Consider the following 22,347-nt stretch of genomic DNA (forward strand, 5'->3'; position numbering starts at 1 on the left):
ATATATACACTACCAAATGTAAAATAGATAGCTAGTGGTAAACATAGCATTTATTGATGGAAGAAAATCACAGAAAAATACGTAGTGCCACATTTTGTCCAACCTTGACAGCGGGATTCATTCCCTTTTTAGCGCACAATTTAGGACTGGTAGGAGCAGCCCCAGGGCCGGCATGAAGGGCTGCGGTTGATTTGGAAGTGGGGCAAGGACCAGCCTTCCCTCCACAGTGCAAAGCCAGCAACCCTCCTGTCTAGGCAGGATTCTCCCTAGGCTGCAGGGCGGGACTGAGAGGTGCGAGGGCTGCTTTAGGTGCCAGGCCCTTTCCCGGGAGCCCCGCCCAGGCCCCGCCCAGGCCCGGCCGCAGCCCCGCCCCGGTCCCGCCCGCGCCTTGCAGCGCGCCCACACTCAGAGCCCGAGCCGCGGTCGCTCATCTGACCCGAGCCACAGCGGCCGGAGATGCAGCGGGGTACCGCGCTGTGCCTGCTCCTGTGGCTCTGCCTCGGACTGCTCGACAGCGAGCGTGGTGAGCCCTCCGCCTGCCCCAGTGTACAGCTGGCCACGAGGGGGGACATTTTCCCTGGGCAAATGGTGGGACCTCACCGATGGGAGACGGGCGGGGGACAGGGCCCGCGGGACCCTTCGGCACGAGACAGGGTCGGGAGCCAGGGATTCAGACACCGGAAGGAGCACGGCGAGTCGGGCCGGGCTTGCCGGGATGAGGAAAGGGCGGGGACGGGGCGCGGGCTGCACCGCAGCTTAGAGGTGGTGCTCAGTCCCCGACTGCGGTCCACAGTCTGTAGCTCAGCTCCTTTGGACCTGGGCCCCTTTGCGCTGCACCCTCAGCCTGGATCCTTCGCTTGCTTACACGCTTTCCCGCGGAGTCCAGGCACCGTACTGTTCTGTCCTCGAGCCCGAGAGCACTGGGGATTGTACCCCCGCGCAGAGGCTGCAATCCCCGCCGGGTCGTAGACCTGGGTGCGCACTTCCTGACACCTCTAGTCTGCGCTCGAGATCGGTCCTCCAGAGGGAACTCTGGTTGGTGTCTACCATCCCCAGGCCAAGGACTGCGGGGGCAGGGGCTCGGGATCGTGGGGGATAGGCGCTGTGTGGCGGATTGGGCGCAGGTGCCTGTTGGAACTTGAGGAGAATCTTGAGTCGGCAACTCGTAAGTGATCAGCATGGCAGAAGAGGCAGAAGGCCGGCCCTCGCCGTGTTTGAGGGGTAGGACCCTGGAAGGCCAATCTAAGGATCTTGGATCATAAGGCAGGGGCCGACAAGGACGGGTCTTAAACACAGGAGAGGCAAGGTCTGGTTTGTGATGGGAACATGACCGGAGGTTGCTGCTGAGGGATTGGAGGGAAGAGAGTGTGGGGGATGACGGAGGGAGCAGAGGGGTATGGTTGTTCGGAGATGTCAGGATAAAGCAGCAGGAATAAGGGGAGGATGAGCTGGAAGCCCATGCAAGATCTGGTGACCGTGGAAATCAGAGGGTGGAGGAGGGGTAATGGGTCCCCAGTGGTTGAGGGAGGAGTTCTGGGAGGTCTGAAGGAGAGATGGGGACCTCGCTATTTTTAAACACCATGGGCATTGAATAGTGGCTTTACATGCTTCATTTCTTTTAATCCTCACAAGGGAGTGTTAGACCCGTTTTACAGATGGGAACACTTAGACCAAGGACACTTATAACTTCCCCCAAAGTCCCCGGGAAGCCAGTAGTAAGGGAAATTGTCAACCCAGGTCTTTGGAATAACAGAGCTCTGTTCTCTGTGCCTATATGGGCTGAAGAGCTGAGGATAGTGGAGGTGAGGAAGGCGTGGGTGAACCTAGGGGGAGGAGGAGGGAGGAAGGCATCTATCTGGCCTCCAAGTCAGGGCAGGTCTGAGCAGAGGGGCTGCCACTTGGCCCTTCCTCGCTTCCCTGCACCCTGCCCAGGACCAGGCTCTCACAGGTGCTCAGCATGTGTTAAGTGACTGGATGAGTGTGGGGAAAGAGTTGAATGGCGCCATGGCTGGGCTTTGGGGCAGAGGAGTGGGAGATCCCACCTTGAGGCGACATCCGGCAAGCACTGGGTGTAGCGTCCAAGGCTCAGGAGAGAGGCTGGGCTGGAGAACTGGAGAGGAAGCAGACCAAAGGGTCTAGGATGGGAACCTCTCCCCCAAGGAGGGGACCAGAGAGGGAGAGGCTTCCAGGGAGACGGGAAACATTCGGCATGCAGGGTTTGAGGAAAACCAGGAGAGGCTTGTGTCCTGGTGCTCCTGAGTGGAGCAGAGGGGGAGATGGAGGAGGGAGCGGGGATGAGGTCAGTCTTGCAGTGAGTGCAGGTGATTCTTACCAAAGTTGGGCAATGAAGGGGAAGGGAGAGAATGAAGCTAAGGGGCCCATGGAAGGGGGGTGGACTAGGTCATGGCTCGTGGGGAGATGTCCCATGGAAAACAGACCATTGCCGCTGTCCCTGAGCCTTGCATTTGCACCACCCATTTCTGGGCTGAGGAGGGCCCTAAGAGCTGCCAGCCTGATGGGGGATACTGGAGCAGAAGCATAAACACTCCAGTGCAGCCAAGTGTCAGTGCAGCCAGAGTAGGAGGCCAAGTGCTGGCAGGTGAGCAGCCTGGCTGTGAAGCTGACTTCAAAGGTGTGATGTTGGTCCCAGAACGAGACTCTTGTCCTAACTCTACCCCTAAATTCCTTGCTATATTACCTGGGCTCCTCTCTTCCTTTTCTTGTGCGTCAGTTTCCCCATGCATAGGAGTGCAACAAGCTGACAAGCACTGAGGGGCTGTGCTTGGGGTTGGGCTTTTTGCCCCAGTAGTGTCCCTGTAGAGAAGGTAGGTGGCAGAGGTCACCTCCAACAGACTTTGTCTCTTGGAGGTTAGTCTAGAGTGAGGCTATTTGTGCCTCTGAACAGTGGGCAGTCAGCTCAGGGACATGTTGGGGAAGGAGGCAACTGCTGGGAAGCTTGGCTGGCCCAGCCTGAGGATGCTGGCTCCTGCCATGGGCTGAGGCACACATGACCATCCCAGCTCTTCGCTGTCCCTGCTCCTCAGCCCTGAGCCAGACCCAGGTGTGGGCAGAGGTGTGGGGGTGGGGGTTGTGGATGCAAGTCAGTGCAGGCAGAATATGGGGGCTGGGCGCATCTTACTTGGTGCCTGTGGATCAGTGGCTCACTGCTCTGGGGACTCAAGTGTAGGTGCTGCTCACATCCCCAGCATGCCGGAGGCACCAGGTCAGTGTGGCTGAAGGCTCTCTGCCTCCCCAGAGCCCAGTGCCCACATGGCCAGGCACCAGACTGGGCATGAGGTATAACAAGGGGACTGTCTGGCCAGCTCCTTGCTGTGCCATCCCCACCCTGACCCCCATGCAGTGGCACCCCAACCTGGGGAAGGGGACTGCAGTTCTGTGCAAGTTGAAAGGTACAGTGTCTGCTCTAGGCAGTCCAGGGAGGATTTGGACCAAGCACATCCTGCAGGGGTTTCCTGAGCACCAGACTAGCAGGAACACAAACATGGTATCGTAGCCCAGGAGCGAAAGTGCTCAGTGACCCAGTGGGGCCCAGCTGGTGGCTCTGGGCTGCTTCTAGCTTGGGACTTCCTGGAGGGGTCTGCAGACTCCAGGGAAAGGGATTCCAGGTAGGGCAAAACCCCCTCAAAGGCCCAGAGGCAGAAGAGTCAGATGGTGATCAGATGAGGCTAGACTCCTAGGGGCGGAGGGATGAGATGGAGGAGACAGGCAAGTGGAGGTGGCAGGAGCCAGCAGCACACCTGGAAAGGGGAGGTCTGAACAGGGAGTCACCTGGTCAGATTCCCCTGAAGGCATCACCGGAGGGGTAAAACCAGATGCAAGCCCACAGCAAGGAGGCTGTGGGTGAACCCAGGAGATACGCCAGGGAAGGAGGTAGCAGGGGATGGTGGAGAGAAAGGGACAAGTGCCAGTCTCTGGCTTAAGCAGCAGAACAGGTCATGAAATTGTTTACCAGATGGGGACCCTGAGAAGAGGAGGAAATGTGGGGAAAGATGAGACACTCCAGTAGGGAGGCAGGGCCTCAAGTTGAAGGCAGGGAGGAGGAAAGTTGGGAGCACTTGAGTGTGATGAGGCAGAGGGGAGTCGGGGAACCCAGGGAAATTAAGTGGGGTCTCAGCCATGAGGGGAAGTTCTTCTCTATGTCTAGCTTACACCCCTCCCGCTGCCGCTTGTGTGTCCCCCCACCGCCCCGCCATTGTAGATTTCTCTCCACTAGGGCCTAGCCTGTGCCCCACAGCCCTGAGATACCCCTCAGAGAGGGGGGATGCGTAGGGAGAGGGGTCCGGAGAGCCTCTCACACTCCTTGCACCAACCTCTGAGCAAGACACAGCCGACGTGTCCAGCTGGAGCCAGGGATTCCTGAGTTTCGATCCTTTTCAGACACTGGCTTCCTCTGGGATCTCGGTTTTCCGGTCACGCCAAAGGGAGAAGCCTGGGAGCAGGAAGATGCGGGCTTTGGCGCTGGCTGCTGCTGAGGCTGGGTGTGGCTGACAGCAGGCACTCTGCTGCTTGGCTCTGGTGCCCCAGGCCACCCCCATCCCCGTGGCCTGGCCTGGGGTGTGGGTGGCCCAGTGAGCAGGCACAGGTTTCAGGGTGGCAAGTGGGGGAGCCCCGCGACGTGGCCAGTGAGGTCAGCATGGGTTCATGGGAAAGGACTTGTCAGCCACAGGAGAGGACATCCTGCCTGCATTTCCCTCTTCCTGCAGCAGGAGCCCATGGCCCAGATTTAGCAGCGCTGGGGGGCCACCTCTGAGCCAGCTGGGCTGTCTGATAACACCACCCGTCCCGCTGCCACAGAGCAGATCCCTGATCCCAGAAAGGCCAGGGCAACTGCCTGGCACAGTTGGCTGCACCCACAGCTGTGCTGCACTGGGAGCTCCACATCTACCAGGGTGCCCTTCCTCCCCATCTCACCCCCAGGGGGTACTCAGGCAGCCCACGGTCCCACTCAGCCTCTCCAACACTCCCTGCTTCCCAAAATTGCCTCTATGCTGCTTCAGCAGGACCACTCTAAAACAAAGATCTGAGCCTTCCTCGGGCCAACCGCCCCCGCCGGCCCCTCTTGGGCTGATAGTACAGGCCCTCCTGCTAGGGTCCCAAGGGCAGCCGTATGTAGCCTGACATCCACCTAGCCTGCACCCATCACATATATGCCCCAGCCTCAGCACATGACCTTTCTCCTGCTCCAGATATGTGCAGAAGCCTACTGAGAATTTCAGGCAGAAGGTGATGCCGCTCCAAGTGGGAGGGGTCTACTAGGGCGGGAGTGGGGCTTCATTCCCACTCCTTGTGTGCCCCAGGAGCACAGAATCTAGGCTTTCAGGTAGGTTCAGGGGAAGCTCTTATCCTTATCCAACCTAAAGCACCATCCTCAAAGCTATCCTGAATTCTACCAAATGGAGTTTCGTTTGTATGAAGCAGCACTTATGTGCACACATACACGCACACACACTTGGAGTGTCTACCAGTGAAATGGTTAATCAAATTTCTTCACACTAGCGTGTGTGAAGATTTTAACCTTGTGACATAGGCTATTGTGCCCATTTTAAAGATTAGAAAATTAAGGCCAGAGGAATGAAATGGCTCATTAGATGCTAGAGCAGCTTTGAGGGAAGTGACAAGTGTCTGGTGTCTGGTGCTAGATGGCATAGGGGCTGAGGGGCAAGAAGGGGCAGGCGTGGCAGGTGTTGTCCACATTCCCCAGGGAAAGCACTAGAGAGGTGGGTATGTGGGGTCCTAAATTTCTGACCACCTCATGGACATTTTCACCTTGATGTCCTGTACAGCTTTCAAAAGCAGCATGCCACTAGACACATTGCTTTCCCCCAGGCCTACCCCTAGCAGATGTGCCTACTTCAGGGCAGGACATCTGCACCTCCATCCCTCGCCTCCACACCTGCCCACACACTGTGTTCTGTCGCTTTGTTCCCTGGATCCTCAAAGCCAGTCAAGAGCAATCCAGGGTCAAGTCCATGCTGGGGATGCCACCCTGGAAAGGCTCTCATCCTTGCACTGAGGAACTGTCAAGTGCAGTGAGTCAAGCCGCTGCATGAAGCTGTGGAAACATGCAGAGAGGCCCCTAGGAGGGGACTTAAAATTGCGACCCTGGGGCTGGAGCAGGCACCAGGCAGGTGACGAGAGTGACTGGTGAGTCCCTTGAGAAGATCAGATTCCATCCCTAAGTAGCGGAGAGGCAGGAAATTGTTTTAGGCAGAAGAGTGATTTGTGTTCTAGAAGACTCCTTTGACCACTGGGAAAGGCCTGGACCAGTGGGGAGACACTGGTGTGGTGAGCCAGAGGAGGGATTTTGAGGCTGGCCAGGCAGTGGGGTGGCAAAGAAGGGGACTGGAAAAGGCAGCCCCAGAATGTCTAGGGGTGGCACTCAGGCTGGAAGGCATCTACTGCTAAGCGTCTGAGCTCTGCGAGTGCAAAGCACTTTGCCAAGTGGCAGGGAGAGGAGAGGGGCAGGCCTGGTGCTTCCAGCCACGCTGCTGTTGGTGCTGGTTCTGAGGAAGTATAGAGTAAATAGCAGCTTCCCATAATCCTGTCCCCCAAAGATAACCTCTGACTAGCAAGTTAACCTCTGTGCCTTCGTTTTCTCATCCGCAAAATGGTAAGAATAGTACCCACCTCAGGGGGGCAATAGAGGGGTGTGGTATGCACAAGTGCATAGGCTGTGCTGGCATACAGAAAATGTTTGCTCTTGTTGTCTGTTGTTGTAACAGGGTATATTGAGGTAAGCAGAATTTGGGGGTCAAAGTATATGAGCATTTTTTTTTATTACTGTGAGTGCCTGTTTGTCCCCATCCTTGCCAACACTGGGAATCCTCTGTACTTTTCACACTTGCTCATCTGGGTTGGGGATACTTCTGTGCCCTGTGGCTCATTGTTCTCCTCAGTGGGTGGTGTGGTATGAGGGCTGGGGGCGCCTGGCAGGAGACATCTGGGAAGCAGAGTCCTCTGGGGCTGGAGCTCAGAAGAGCTGCCAGGGAGGGTGGGGGGCTCAGAGGTAGGCTTGAAGCCCTGGGGTTGTGCCACCTCCAGGAGGAAGGAGCGCACCTTAAGCAGCTCCAGTTAAATGAGCCACCAAGAGCCTAAGGCTGGGCCTGTGACCCGGGGCCTTTCTCTGAGGCCTCATTCCTCCACACCATGCTCCATCTGTTTCACCTACCTGACAGTCCAAGGTCACCTGCACTCTGGTCTTTGCACATGTCCCTCTGCCCTCTGTGCCCTCCTCCTGGGCCAGCAAGCTCCTGTTCAGTCTACGAAGCCTATTTCAACTCACAGGAGCACTCCCTCCCACTGGCAAGGCTTTCTCTGACTGCCCCCCACCTTGGCACTTTGACCAAATCACAGAGTCACAGTGAGATGCAACTGCTGTGACATGCAAAACAGTGGACAGGCAGTGACAGTGAAGGTCTCAGTGTGCCTGAGCCAGCAACAGTTTATCCTTACAATGGTTCTTAGTGTGGTATTATGGTGGTCTGTGGTTCCCAATAATCTTGGGGACAATTCTCATTTCATAAGTTTGGAGCAGGGGAAGTGACTTGCCCAAGGTCATAGTCAGAATGACATTGTAGGGTGTGCAGCTGGGCTCACAGGGCTTCGGGCACTCTCTCTAGGTACAGCCCCTCCCATCTCAGCCCTTTCAGTCCTGCAGGGTGGGAGGTAGGAGGACTGATGGACTATTGACCTCACCCTTGACCTCTGGAGGCACAGAGGCTGCCATCCGGGTGGTGGTGGGGGGACTCCAAGACAGAACACCCCTGAACCTTCTTCCAAGGTCTATGCACAAGCCTGGCCCCAAGAATGAAGGGAGAGGGCCTTAGAGCCGGCTCCCCAACTCGGCCCAGCCCTGGGACTGATGCATGGAGACCCCAACCTGGCCTCACCTGCCCCCAGTGCTTCCCCCTCAGCTTGCCTTCAGTTTGCAGCCATGGGCCTGGCCCTGGCTGCCTCTGTTCTCCAGGGCACAAATGCTAAGGATAGTGTGGACCAGACTAGCAGGACTGCAGTACAGCGCCTGTCACCCACCAGGTGACCATGACATTTCCTTGAAATAAGGAATTGCAAATGCAAAAACCACTACTGCTACACTCTGCCAGAGTATGTAGGGGCACCCCTGAGCTTACACACCATCCTGACATCATCCCTGGGTTGGTTGTGCTGAACCTGAGGACAGAGCCATGGGCCAATGACATCCTGGCCCCCAGGAGCCACACAAAGGTACAAACCTTCCCCGTGTGGTGGGTGAGGGCCTGGTGTGCTCAGCAGGTGGATACTGGGTGTGGCTGGTGTCTTGACTGTGTGGCAGAAGAATTGGGAGGTGAAGCTGGTTAGAAGGGGTGGCCTGTTGGGCAGGGCATCACCCTGGAGGCCGGGCCAAGGGCATTCACAGCTCCAGAGGGCCACAAGGAGCCAGTGAAGGTGTCTGCTGGGCTGAGGCCAGGAGGCCAGGAAGGAGACTGCTAGGGAGCAGAGAGGTAGGGAGACTGGCACTCGGGGTGGCAGTGGGAGAGAAGGAGATGGAGAGATGTGAGGGCTGAGTCCCAGGCAGGGATGGTCCTGGACTTGGCCAGACTTGGGCTCCTGCACAGCTGCTGGTTATCACTGATGTGGAGCCTGGAGCCTCAGTTTCCTCATTGCTGACTGGACTCGTGATCCCTCCCTCCCTCCCAGGCTACGTGAGGATCAAATGAGGCAGTGACTGCTGGGCTGTGGTTCAGTGCCTAACCCACAGGACTTCCCACCCCTCCTGCCTGCCCCTCACCCAGGATCCTGGTGTGCTGCTTCCACAGCCAGCGCCTGTGGCTGACCCCAGGGTCCCACTGCCCAAGGCTGCTGACAGCACAGAGAAGAGGAGGTATGCTCTCTGGCCTCCCTGACCTCGGCCTGGCGCCTGCCCGGATTGCTCTGCTCAGGCTAGGGGGCCAGGGCTGCTGGCCAGGGGAAGGAAGAAGCCAGTTCCTGGGTCAGGAACAGGAAGGCAGGGGGAGTGCAGCAGAAGCCAGGATGACAGTGCTTCCTGCTTCGGGAAGGGAAGGACAGCGGGGACAGACAACAGCCAGGCAGGAAGGATGCGCCTTCTTTGGGGTTTCAGGTGGGGGCTGGGCAGCACAGAGCCTCTGGGCATGGCAAACCAGGCCTGAATCTGCCCCAGCTGCTGAGCAGCCTGGGGTACAGATGGTCACCAGGGAGCCTGGCCTTTAAATCCAGAAACATCTTTTCCAAAGGAACAACAAGGTTTGACAAAGTTCCAACCCAAAGAAAGACCTCAGAGGTTTGTTTAGCCAACCAGTCAGCCATTCATCCCTCCTTCCATCCACCCATTCTTCCATCCATCCATCCATTCATCCATCTATCCATCTGCCTGTCCATCCATCTATCTGTCCATCTGTCCTTCCATCTAGCCATTCTTTCTTTTTTCCACCTTTCCATCCTTCTATCCATCCATCCGACTGTCCATTCAGCTAACCATCTTTCCTTCCATCTTTCCACCACTCAACCTTTCATTCACCCACTCATCCATCCATCCATCCATTCGTCCATCTGTCCATTCATTTATTCATTCAACAAGGATCTATGGAGCCTTGACTCTCTGTCAGTGCTAGGCATGGAATGGGGTAGAAAAGGGGACTGTTTGGGTCCTAACCCCATTGAAACTGTCTAGTAGAGGAAATGAAAAAACATAACTTAAATAAAAAAGTAAATAACAAAATTACATATTGTGATAAGAAGAATGAAATAAGCAACCGGGAGGTTAAGGTGGAGCTTAAAGGAGGACTTAGGTTTTGGAGCGGGTGAGGAGGTCACGTCTAGCTGAGGCCTGAAGATGATAAGAAGCCAGCTGTGCAAGGCATGTGAGAGGAGACAAATCAGGAGGAGAGGTGTGTGTAAAGGCCCTGGGGTAGGAAGGAGCATAGCATGTCATAGAACAGCCTGGAGGCCATGGTGGCTAGAGGACAAGAATAGGACATGAGAGTGGACGAAGAGGGTGTGGAGGGCGGGGCGTGGGCCAGGCCACGGTCAGAAGTTTGGATTTTCTTTAAAGTGGAAAGTCACTGATGAAATTTAAGCAGGAGCGTGATTTGTCTCCTTTGCGTTATTAAACTATCACTGTCAACTGTGTGAAGGATTGGAGGAGGGCAAGAGTGGGCCAGGGGCTACTGTGGGGACGAGTGCAGTTGGTTAGGCTCCAGCAGGAGAGTGGGGGCTGGCTCTGGGATGCTTTGGTGGTGGGTGGATGGGCCGGGGTGGGAGAGGTGGGCATTTGGGGAGATGGGAGCTATCAAGGAGATAGCTTTGGCAGGGGTGGAGAGGATGTGAGTCTGCAGTTCAGCAACAGAAATGTGGAACTCAAGGTGTCTGTGGGATGACCAAGTGAAGTGGCAGCTGGATACTTAAGGCTGGAGTTGAGCAAAGGGGTCTGGGCTAGAGGTAGAGATTTCGCAAGTATATGGACGCTTAGGAGAGAGACTGGTAGAGAAGAGAAAGTGAGGAGCTGCAGCACTTGGTGTTGGACAGAGGGGACGGAGGACGAGGGGAGAGTGAGCTCACAGAAGCTAGCAGAAGAGGGAACAGCTCTGCTCCCTGCCCTGGAGGGCCTCCCACAGCAGCATGGAGGTCACAGGATACCTTGACCAGTGGCTCCATGAAGCAGGGGAGGGGGCCGCACCCTGTGGGAAGATGAGCAAATGTGAGAGCAAGGCGTCAGCGAGCAGAGCTTTTGCTAGGAATGGGAATAGAAAAGAGGAAGGGAATATAGGATCAAGGAATTGAAGAGTTTTTGTTTGTTTATAAGATGTGGGATGATTCCATAGAGAAAAAGTGGTAATCAGGAAAGAAGGAAATTATCCACAGTGGTCAGATCTGGGGAGTTGGGATCCCTAGCTCGATGGAAGGCTTTGCCTTGGGAGCAGGAATGTCAGAGAGTTTCCAGGGCCTAGGGCAAGGGTGTGGGATTTAGATGTGGGAAGATGAGGTGTCTCCATCTGATGGCTCTACTTCATTAGTGCTGAGAGTGAGAGAGAAGGGAACACCCTGAACTGCAGCCCGGGGGTCATTTAGGGTCTGCCAAAAGGAAAAGAAAGGGGAGGCAGCAGCATGGGGCTCTGGCTTTGTGCTGCAAGCCGAGCCACTGAGGGACATGGGTGCTGCAGGGTTGTGGTGGAGAGCAGGGGCAAGGGAGCATTCAGAATGTTGGGCCATGGGACATGCAGTGCCAAAAGAGAGGTGAGGCCAGGAGGAGGTAGCAATGCAGAGGGGTCCTTGGCCTCAGAGTTTTGATGAGGTTGAAGAGCTTAGCAGTGGTGAGACAGTGGCACCTGGCAGGAGGCAGAGGAGGCAAAGAGAGAAGTGTAAGAAGATAGGCACTCAGTGATGGCACAGATTCTGGTGGGGACCAAGTCCAGGGTATGCCCAGGAAGTGAGGGGCTGAAGGGAGGAGGGAGGACAATGGAGAAGCACCCTGCAAAGGCCAGGGTGCTTGTGCTGGTGACTCACCCGTGTGGATGTCAAAGTTATGAGGAATGGCCTGAGTTGGGGTGGAGGGGCCTGAAGAGCCCGGAGCAGAGAATGAGGGGAAGTGACCAGGACAGCAGCTGATGACAGCTTTAGTGGGGAGTGGCTGGTGCTGCTGGAAAAGGGGAAGTGACCGCAAGGAGTTCTCTGATGTGTGCGATGGGAGCAATAATCACCCCAGGGGCAGTGGTGTCCTCAGAAAGCCAGGTTTTAGTTAAGGCAGGAAGGATGGAGGAGGACAGTGATGTCTGCAGTGAAGACTACTGATCACACAGGGTCCAGTGGAAGTGCCTGAAGAAAGAGAAGCACTGGGGAAATTCAGGGCATGTGGCAACAAAGGAAAGGCTCTCTCAGATGGGAGAAATGGTTGGCAAACACTATGGATCTTCCTGTTTAGCACACTGATGGAGATGCTTCCTTTGGTGGTATGGTGGCCTCTAGGGAGGAAGCCCCTATAGGTTCCATCCCCCATCCATCCACTCAACCCACCCACCCTCCCACATATCCATCTTCCATCCTACCATCCTTCTATCCATACCCTCAATCTTTGGTGTTCACCTCTTTTGTATTAAGGTTAGAAAGATGAATAACATACAGCCTCTGTTCAGATGTGACCAGAAAACCACAGTTCAGTCCAATAAGTGTTCTAACACCATGAGCCTAGGAGGCCAACACTGCCTGAGTAACAGTGACTGCCCCATAGAGAAGGGACTCATGAACTAGACCCTAAAGAGGGAGCTCCACAGGAGGGAAGGAAGTACAAATGTCCAGGGCAAAAAAAATTAGCAGACAGAGACTTCAAGATATGAAAAGCCTGGCACTTTGGGACAATGGTGAGAGGTCTGTCCCTCTCAGATGTGTCAGGAATTGAAGCTGGAGAGAAGGGGAGTAGGCAGAATGGAGAGGGCTGGGGTCCCCCACTTTATCTTAGAAGCAAAGAGGAGTTGCACAAGGAAGCTGGGCTGACAAATGCCATAGCTCTGTTGCCAGGGTGACAGGTGTGTGCCCTGGAGGAGCACCCCAGAGAAGGGGACCCTTGCTTGGCCTCCCCAGGGGCCCCAGGGCAATGCTGCAGGCCTCACCATGCAGGCATACATAACCCAGGGCAGGTGGGTCCTGGCCGCTGCACCTCTCCTCTGGTGCCCACATGCCAGCCTCAGGCCTGACTCCTGACTGGTCCACAGGGACAGCCAGTTCTTTCATCCTCTCACAAGTCCAAACCCAAGTCCATCATTCCCCTCTCCCCCCACTTATGTAGCTCAGAGGCCAGTTTGCCTGGCATGGCTTTATTCACTTTCCACTGCCTGGAAAATCCGACTTCTCTTTCAAAGCCCATCTTAGTGGTGTCAGCCTCGGATTCCTTCCTGACCCCTCAACACCAGAGCAGAGGCTACCCACTGTGGGGCTCCTCCACCCCAGCAGCCCTGGGGGTTCATGGTGGGGAGGTGTGATGCGGGGGCTGGTACCACCCTGGGGAGGAGTGGACCTGGTGGCAGAGCCCAGGGCTACTTTCCCATCTCGGGGCCCCAGGGTGGGGCCACTGTCCTGAGTGCCAGGAGTGGGTGCACTGAATTCGAGTTAAGGAGAGACTTCAGTGTTCACAGCATCTGGCTAGATGAAGGGCTGCCTTCTTAGGGCTGTGGTGTAGTCCAGCTGGAGGGTCTCAATTTCCCTGGCTGTACTAGATACTAGTGGGATTAGATGCTGGATGAGGGCCTTCTGCCTCTGACCTACGGTGGTGGGGTACCTAGAAAAGTTTGGCCAGCAGGAGGCACAGAGGGAGAGGCCAGCCAGGCCCTGGCAGCCAACTTGTCCAGGTGATGCTGAAATGAGACCTTGGGGTGCAGAGTGTGCCGTCCTGGTGCCTCTTCCTAGGGTAGCTTGGGGTCAGGGTGGTGTAGAACCAAGTATGGTGGGGATTCCCCCAGCCTCTGCCTCCCACAATTAGCTGCCAGGGCAAGACCCAAGCCTCAGGGAGCTGGGCTAGAAAGGGCAGAGGCACTGAACCTGTAGGACTGGGGGCTGGGGCAGGATAGTGGGCTGTGCCCCCCAGGAGGACAGGGACTTGGGGGAGGGACAGGACGCAGCCCAGGGCCTCCGGCCACAGAGTCCTCTCTTCCTGTTGTCTCAGGATGGTCCTGGCAGGATGCATCTGCTAGAGTTCCAGGTCCAGACCTCCCCTGGGGCCTGCTCCCACCCTCCCCCAGGATCACACACACACACACACACAAATTCACATGCGTGCACACGCAGACATGTCAATGACACACACACAAAGTCACACACAACACTCACATATCAGTCCTATAAACACAGATCTATGCACACACAGAGACAACACACACGCGTGCATGTGCACACACACATGCAAACACTACACACACTATCCTGCTGGGAGGATGGGGAGTAAGGAGCTGCGTGGGCAGCAAGGCCAAGGTCCTGGAGGGCCACAGGAGGGTGTTTAACCAGGTGAGGCAGTTATCTGTTTGGGGATTAGCCCTTTTGGAGGAATGGGGGGCTGAGGCAGGGAGAGCAGGGAGAGGAGAGCTGGGGCAGCCAGAGGGTGCCTTGGGGGTGAAGAGAAACTGATGGAACCAAGGACATGTGAGCTGGACTCCATGGGACATGGGAGAGGGCGAGGTCACAGGCAGAATTCCAGGGAGAAACCAAGGCCTGAGTTCTGGGCATGTTTGGCGGTCTGCACTGTGCAGGTCTCCCTCACAAACAGTAGCTGTGCATCTGGGGGGAGGAAACTTCAGGCAGAAATGTGGGGGTCCCAATGCTGAGGAGATGTGCTCCAGGCCTCACCCAATGTAGGGTGAGGCCTGTGGTCTCCCCTATTGACTTCATGTTGACAGCTCTGCTCATGCCGGGCTAGAGGTTCAGTCCAGGGCTCAATCAGGGCTCACTTGGGGCTCGGCCCAGTCTGCAGCCAGGGGGCAACCTGAGGTGGAGGTTACCAGTTGTCTTGGGGCCTTATAGGTACTGCTCAGGGCTGAGAGCCTAGGCAGCCCCTGCCCGGGGAGGGGCCCATCAGCACCGGATGGATGTCATCATGTGAACTCATGACCCAGTCCCATGCTAACCCTATCTCCCACCCCAGGCCTGGCGAGTGGCTACTCCATGACCCCCCCAACCCTGAACATCACGGAGGAGACACACGTCATCGACTCCAGTGACAGCCTGTCCATCTCCTGCAGGTATTCAGCCCTCAGCCAGGAGGGCAGGGGACTGGGTCCCTCCTACCTGGCAGGCCAAGGAGACTACAGAAGGCCAAGCAGATGGTGGCGGAGCACCCAGAAGGCAGCCTCTCCCCAGGGCAGAGGCCTCGAGGCTTAGGGTTGCTTCCAAGTGGCTTGAGTTGTAGGTGCCTGGAGGCATAGACCATCCCCTGCTCTGCAGACACAGGCACCCTGCACCCACCCCCATTTCACCCTCTTAATTTCATATGGACCACAGATCAGTCACCCTGCATCCACCCTTGGGTCACCCCACACTGACCCCAGGCCACCCCATGCCCATGCCCAGGTCATCCTGCATGGACCCCAGGTTGCCTGCACCCACCCTCAGCCACCCTTCACTGGCCCCAGGCCCACCCACACAGACCCCAGACCTGTTATCTTCCCTGCAGCCCCAGCTGTAATCTGAGGCTCAGGCTTCTCTGCAGGACAGCCTGCCACATGCAGGCCCAGGAGCCAGGCAGAGGCCCCAAGGGTCTCAGGGAGCACCCTGCCCCAGGTTCATGGTATGTGCCCAAACGCTGGTCTGCCCTGACCTCTGGGTGAGATAAGCTATGGGCCAGGCTTGGCTCCTGAGGAGGTTCCACAGGGACTGTCCCCCAGGGCTGCAGCCTGGGCCCCTCTTGATGTCCTGCATCCTCTGCCAGGGGGCAGCACCCCCTGGAGTGGGCCTGGCCAGGGGCTCAGGATGCACCAGTCACAGGGGAGAAGGACGGCGAGGACATGGGGATCGTGCGAGACTGTGAGGGCACAGATGCCCGGCCCTACTGCAAGGTTCTGCTGCTGCAGCAGGCCCACGCCAATGACACGGGCAGCTACCGCTGCTACTACAAGTATATCAAGGCTCGCATTGAGGGCACCACTGCAGCCAGCACCTACGTATTTGTGAGAGGTGAGAGGGGTCCAGCACTCACCCATGCGGCCACTCAGGAGCCACAGGCAGGGTCCTGGGTCCTGGAGGGGTGGCTGGCACCTGCACCCCCACCCCCAGCCTTTGAACCCCATGGGGCTGCCCTGCAGCCTCAGACCTGGGCAGAGACCCCCTGAGCCCCGCCTTCCCCTCCCACAACATGCCCCCTCTCCTCAGACTTGGAGCAGCCATTCATCAACAAGCCGAACACACTCCTGGTCAACAGGAAGGACTCCATGTGGGTGCCCTGCCTGGTGTCCATCCCCGGCCTCAACGTCACGCTGCGCTCGGTACAACCCCACGCCAACACCCACCCTGGATCTGGCCCTCCAGTCCTGTCCCTGGAAAACTGCTGCTTCTCTGGCCAAGAGGAAGGGGGCAGCTGGGCGCTGACAGCCACCATGTCTCTACAGCAAAGCTCAGCACTGTGGCCTGATGGGCAGGAGGTGGTGTGGGACGACCGCCGGGGCATGCGTGTGCCCACTCCCCTGCTGCGCGATGCCCTGTACCTGCAGTGTGAGACCACTTGGGACGGCCAGGCCTTCCTATCCAACCCCTTCCTCGTGCATATCACAGGTAGGGGCTGCCTAGGGCTGCAGGGCCCTCCCCCAGCAACCACTCCCTATGTCCTGGGAGGGGAACTGCAGGAAGAGGACAGGGACCCCCCATTTCACAGTAATGAAGCTGTAGGTGCCATGGTTTGGCTGGTCTCAGTGGGTGCCCTGTACTCTGTGCACGTTGTCCTATGAGGGACATGGGGGTCACTGTGTGTGTGTCACCAGGAAATGAGCTCTATGACATCCAGCTGTTCCCCAAGAAATCACTGGAGCTGCTGGTTGGGGAAAAGCTGGTCCTGAACTGCACTGTGTGGGCTGAGTTCAATTCGGGTGTCACCTTCGACTGGGACTATCCAGGGAAGCAGGTGAGGTCAGCAGCCCTGCCAGGGGCTGTGACTGAATCATCCCCAGGTATCCCCATCACTACCCATACTCACTCTGGTCAGGCACACACTTACCTCTGTGTAGAAGAGGTGCAGACTCAGTCCTGCCCCAGGAGCCCCTGTCTGATACAGAAGTTTTCCTATCCTGAGGAAAACTCTGGGTCTGGGTCCAAGGCTTCTGGAGCTATTGCTGGCTGGGCTGGGGTGTGTGCCTATGGGGGTTAGTTCTCTCAGTGCCAGCCTGCTCTGACCCTATGCTTCCCCTGGTCCTGGGCAGGCAGAGCGGGGTAAGTGGGTGCCGGAGCGGCGATCCCAGCAGACTCACACAGAGCTCTCCAGCATCCTCACCATCCACAACGTCAGCCAGCACGACTTGGGCCCATATGTGTGTCTGGCCAACAATGGCATCCAGCAATTCCAGGAGAGCACTGAGGTCATTGTGCATGGTACGGCCTGTCAGGTCATTGTGCCCAGCATGGCCTGGGCTAGGTCAGTTGTCAAGCCTGGGGAACAAGGGTTCTTGTGTAGTGTGGGCCCAGGGTCATAGGTCATGGTGCACCTGAGCAGTGTGGCGTCCAGCCAGAGGGAAGGGAGGGCCGTGAGTGGACGGACTGCCCGGTTCCCACACCCCAGAAAGCAGGGCATCTGGCCACTGGGGGTGGCTGTGAATCCCTGGGTGGTGGTGGGTCAGCGATGCTGGCCCCAGCTTTACCCTGATGCCTCCCGTCTGGCAGAAAAGCCCTTCATCAGCGTCGAGTGGCTCAAGGGTCCCATCCTGGAGGCCACGGCAGGAGACGAGCTGGTGAAACTGCCCGTGAAGCTGGCAGCATACCCCCCGCCGGAGTTCCAATGGTACCTCCCTCGCTCCTGCCCCTCACTACCCACCAGGTCCAATGCAGAAAAGAACCACAGGGAGGGAAGGGCAGCATTCTCCCCATCACAGCCTACTCCTTGAGACTTGGATGGGGAACGGTCCCCACTATCAGGGCCTGCACCCTGGGCAGGGAACCCTTATGAAGATTCTAAGGAATATGCACATAATGCAATATTTTGGCTAGAGGAAACTTTGGCCTGAATTGCCGCTAAACTGTGAAAGAGTGTAAATACCGGTCTCCTGTTATGTGTGGGTGTGTGTGGGCACAGCATAGGGCTTTATCTAACTGTTTCCTGCACCCACTCAGCCTCTCTGAGGGCCCCCGCTGGAGGGTGTCATAGAGGGATGACTTCAGGTTTCCTAGGCCCCTCTCCAAACAGGTTGCCACACCCAGGATCCTTCTAACCAGAATTTTGGAGATGTCACAGGGGCTTCACAAATTATTATGGTGCTGGGCCCTGGGCTGATCTGTGTGGCAGTGAGCTAGAACTTCCGGAAGGCCTTCAGGCTCCAGATCCCCAGTTCTGGTGTGTGACCTGAGAGTATGGTCTCCCTTGCAGGGTATGCCAAGTGTCAGTGAGGGGTCCCTCACTGGTGGCTTCACCCTCACCGGGCGCTCCCAGAGATCTCCCAGAGAGCTCAGGAAGGCATAGCACCCCACCATGCACCCTTCGGCCATCTGAGCAGTCCACTTGGCCTGACCCTGGGAGGTCACACTCTAGCCTGACCCTTATCGTACACGAGGAAAACAGGCCAGGAAAGGGGAATGGCATTCCTGCCCAAGCCCTGAGCCTCCTGGGAGGAGTCTGCTCCATTCTTTCACAGTTGGCCAGAGGAGCCTTGCCTTCCCAGCCAGGAGCACCTCCCACCAGGCAGGATGACATTTGCTGAAAGCCTGGAGCTGGGCAAGCAGAAGCCCAGACATTCTCAGCCAGCATCCCACTTCATTGGCCATAGGCTGGAAACAGGCTTCTCCTGGGAGAGCCCCCAGATGCCCTGGGCCTGCGCCTTCTGTGACCCTACCTCTGAGGCCACAGGCTTTGGGGTCCATCAGGGGCATCTGATACAGGACCGGGACCCTTGAGACAGGGTCCGGAAGGGCGCTGATGCAGTCTGGAGCCTCCCTCACAGGTGCAGTCTCTTGGAGATGCCTAGGGCCCAGTACCCTGCCCTCCAAGGCCAGTAGTACTGACCCTGTCTAGGAGGGTGGCCAGCTCTGTTGCATCAGAGATCTGGCCCAGGCCTAATCCTCTGGCAGCTGACTGCCTCTCACCATTCCCACCACATCTGGCCTTTCTTTTCTCATTTGGCCAATACCTTCCTCCAAGAAGTGCTCAGCTGGGCCCACTGTTCACTGAGACACCTGCCCCAGGGCACTAACGGTGACCATAGCTCCACAGGGGCCAACTCTTCCAGGTAATCGTGTGATGATTATGAGTAAGTGAATGGATGGATATCTAGTGGACAGACAGACAGGCTGGTCCTGGTTCCCAAAGCAGCCTCTGTGTGTCCAGCATCGGGCTGACCCTAAAGGCCATATCTTGGGTAGGCCTGATGACACCTGCAAGAAGGTTCATTTGGTTTCCCTGGTTTTCAGATGAGGACACAGGGGCTTGGGTCAGTGAAGCAGTTCACCTTGGATCACAAATGCGGCAGGTGGCAACCAGGATTCTGCACCAGAGACCAGCAGGCCTCACAGCCTTGGTCCTGCTCTGCCCTGTTGTGTGACTCCTGGCAAGTCACGTCTCTTCTGACTGGGCTGTGGTGTTGCAGCTGAGGGTCAGACCCCCGCATCCCCCTCACTGTTACTCTCTGCCCCGAGGGCTGTGCTTCTCCTAGTGATCCTCTGGCTTAGTAAACCAGGGTAAGGTACCTGCCTAAGGGAGGGCAGCTTCCAGGCAGAGTCCAGAGCTTGGGTTGCAGGAGCACTGCCTGCAGTACTGGGGAGGAGTCTCCTTTGGGATGTGAGTTTATTTATTCATTCACATGTGCGTCGAGCACCTACTTGTGCTGGGCGCTGCTGTACGTGTAGGGGATATGGCAGTGAGGTGACAGTCCCTGTACAGCTCAGTAGGGGAGACGGACAGTTAACAGACATACGTGTGAACACTAGCGTGCAGATGAGCAGGCACAGGCCCGAGGGCCGGCTCCCGGTTCACACAGCTTCTCTGACGAGTGGGTGATATGAATATAGGAGAGAGGGAGACTTGCAGGTGTCTAGCATCCAAGCAAGGCAGGACAGTGAGTTGCATAGCCCTGGGGAGGGGGCAGGGCAACAAGAAGTCCCCATATCTGGAGAGCTCCAAAAAGGGCAGAGCCAGGGTCAGGGCTCCTGGACCCCCATGTGGTAAGGAGCTGTGCCCCTTGGGGACTGCACCTCCACCCCCTCACAGCGCACACCGGTGAAGCCTATGAGAGACAGACAAGGCCCCCTGGGGACTGCAGTTGTCCCTGAGCCTATAGGTGTTGTGAGACCTGGTAGGTTGAGCCCGGAGACCATCCCCATAGCCTTTAGGCCATCTGTTCCCCAATCCAGAGTCAGCTGCTGCAGCCCACACCCCTACTACTCTTCCCAGCAGCCTGGTCTGGTGCAGGAGGGGCCTCTTGCTCCTGGCCACTCCTGCCTCCTGACAGTATATCTCAGTTGTAGGGGCTGGGGTGCTTCATGGAAGGAGTGCCAGGACAGGGCCAGGGTGGTGTCCGCAAAGCCCCCTGAACTCCCTTCCTGGTCCAGGTACAAGGACAGAAAGGCAGTGTCAGGGCGCCATAGTCCACACGTTCTGGTGCTCAAGGAGGTGACGGAAGCCAGTGCGGGCATCTACACCCTCGCCCTGTGGAACTCCGCGGCCGGCCTGAGGCGCAACATCAGCCTGGAGCTGGTGGTAAATGGTATGTGTGGGCAGGACAGGAGAGGAGATGGTGGATAGGCGGGTGTGGTGGCGGAGGCTGACTGATTGGCTGTCTGCCTGTGTCCCCAGTGCCTCCCCACATCCACGAGAAGGAAGCCTCCTCCCCCAGCATCTACTCCCGCCATAGTCGCCAGGCCCTCACCTGTACTGCCTATGGAGTGCCCCCTCCTCTCAGCATCCAGTGGCACTGGCGGCCGTGGACGCCCTGCAAGACCTTCACCCAGCGCAGCCTGTAAGTGTGGCTCCACCCTGTCTCCCCTTACTTCCCAGCCCAATCTCCAACCTCAGTCATAACCCCCACTTACTGTCCACAGCCCTCCCCAGACCCCTGCTCTAAACCCGAACCCTATCGCGATTCAGGGATTGTAGCCAATCCCTGACCTCACCTCGCCTGAGCAAGGCTCGCTTATATCAGTCAGGCCAGGCTGGACACTGGGGATGGTCCAGCCCACCCACCTCCCTTGAAAGCAAAGCCCTCCTGACACACAATTGCACATCTGGAGAGGACCTCTGGGCACCAGGGAGGACACCTCTCACGAAACAGGCAGACCTAGGCTAGTTTTGTGAGACTTGTACCAAGCCCCAAGGCACACTAAGTATGTCCAATGCTCATCAGCTCATCTGTGCAGCGCTCGCCATGACCCCTTAGAGAGGAGAAAAGTAAGGTCAGAGAAGGGATGTACCTTTCCTGAGGTCATGGCAAAATAAGCAGCAGATCTTGCCCCACTGCTGGGCCACACTGCCCTACCTGACTGGGCTCCAACGGGACAGTCTGGGAGAACAGAGAAAACTTGGACAAACAAGGACCTGGAATGGAGGGGCCAAGGTGGTCAGTGGTCTGGAAGGCACTAGAGAACCAGTGAATGGTGTTGAGCAGGGGAGTAACTAGTCACATTTGCCTTTTAGCAAGAGATCCTAATGGGCAGGGTGCAGGGTCACAGGCTGGGGAGAGACAGGAGCTGGGAACCCAAGGGAGACAGGGTGGCTTATACCGGCAAAGGGGCTGTGGCCCTGGCATGATCAGTTAGGAAGGTTCAGTCAGGGTGGCCAGTCCACAACATTCAAGGCTCATAAGAGATTCTTCTAGACCACGAGGTTGCAGGTCCCTGGCACCTCCAAATGTGCTTCCCTCTTACGCTCTACCGTTATGCTCTGCGTGATTACAGAACCCTGGGGCCAATTCTGCTCCATTAGGAACAGACAAGAGCCTCCCTTGGGCCACCCCTTCCCCCCAGACCCCCATCCCAGCAGAAGACCAAAGGTGCTGGGATGCACAGCCAGCCCAGGGAGGGGCTGCAGCTCTAGAAGGGGTAGGGAGGGAGAGGGCTTCCTGTAACAGGATTGGTGACTTTGCTGCCCTAGGAGATCTGGGTGGACTTTGCAGGAAGGGACACATGCAGGTAGAAGCAGGAGGCACAGCAGACTATAGGATAACCACAGAGCCACGGGCTTGTGGTGCTCTGCAGGCGCAGGTCCTGGCTTACTGGGGAAGGCTGTCTCTGGCAGCTCATGCAGGATGGGTCGCCAGGCCCTGAACAGTGTCCCAGAAACAAAGCCCCCCCACCTCACTTCAGCCCAAGGGCCAGCCTTACCCACCATGATGTGAGATGAATCTGAGTAGGAGAAAAGCTTGACCCTACCCGCAGTGTGGGCCCTCTCTGCCTGTATCCCTGACCTGCCCCTTGCCCCTTCTTGTCTTTAGCAGCCAGCGGCGGCAGCAGCGAGACCAAATGCCACAGTGCCAGGACTGGAGGGAGGTGACCATGCAGGATGCTGTGAACCCCATTGAGAGCCTGGACACCTGGACTGAGTTTGTGGAGGGCAAAAATAAGGTATGGGCCAACCAGGCCACTGAGTGGCTGGGGGAGAAGAAGAAAGGAGGTGGGGTGGGGCCCTTTCCTGGCCTTCTAGTTTTCCACTGGGCTTGCAGAACTCTT

The 22,347-nt window shown here is 57.2% G+C and overlaps 1 protein-coding gene across 4 annotated transcripts in view; it reads left to right on the forward strand.

Moving 5' to 3' along the window:
* Positions 1–405: 405 nt before the first annotated feature.
* Positions 406–22,347, forward strand: part of FLT4 (fms related receptor tyrosine kinase 4) — a 40,216-nt gene continuing 18,274 nt past the window's right edge. For all 4 annotated transcript variants that reach the window (XM_024765319.1, XM_024765322.1, XM_024765331.1 and 1 more), the window contains exons 1-11: positions 406–523; positions 14,642–14,738; positions 15,425–15,669; positions 15,865–15,977; positions 16,101–16,263; positions 16,470–16,609; positions 16,905–17,073; positions 17,362–17,479; positions 20,236–20,390; positions 20,480–20,642; positions 22,113–22,242. In XM_024765319.1, the coding sequence (XP_024621087.1) occupies positions 457–523; positions 14,642–14,738; positions 15,425–15,669; positions 15,865–15,977; positions 16,101–16,263; positions 16,470–16,609; positions 16,905–17,073; positions 17,362–17,479; positions 20,236–20,390; positions 20,480–20,642; positions 22,113–22,242 (1,560 nt within the window). In that variant the 5' untranslated portion in view covers positions 406–456. The remainder of the gene's footprint in view (positions 524–14,641; positions 14,739–15,424; positions 15,670–15,864; positions 15,978–16,100; positions 16,264–16,469; positions 16,610–16,904; positions 17,074–17,361; positions 17,480–20,235; positions 20,391–20,479; positions 20,643–22,112; positions 22,243–22,347) is intronic.

Source organism: Neophocaena asiaeorientalis, unplaced genomic scaffold (assembly GCF_003031525.2).
Source record: "Neophocaena asiaeorientalis asiaeorientalis breed wild unplaced genomic scaffold, Neophocaena_asiaeorientalis_V1.1 scaffold241, whole genome shotgun sequence".
NCBI lineage: Eukaryota > Metazoa > Chordata > Mammalia > Artiodactyla > Phocoenidae > Neophocaena > Neophocaena asiaeorientalis.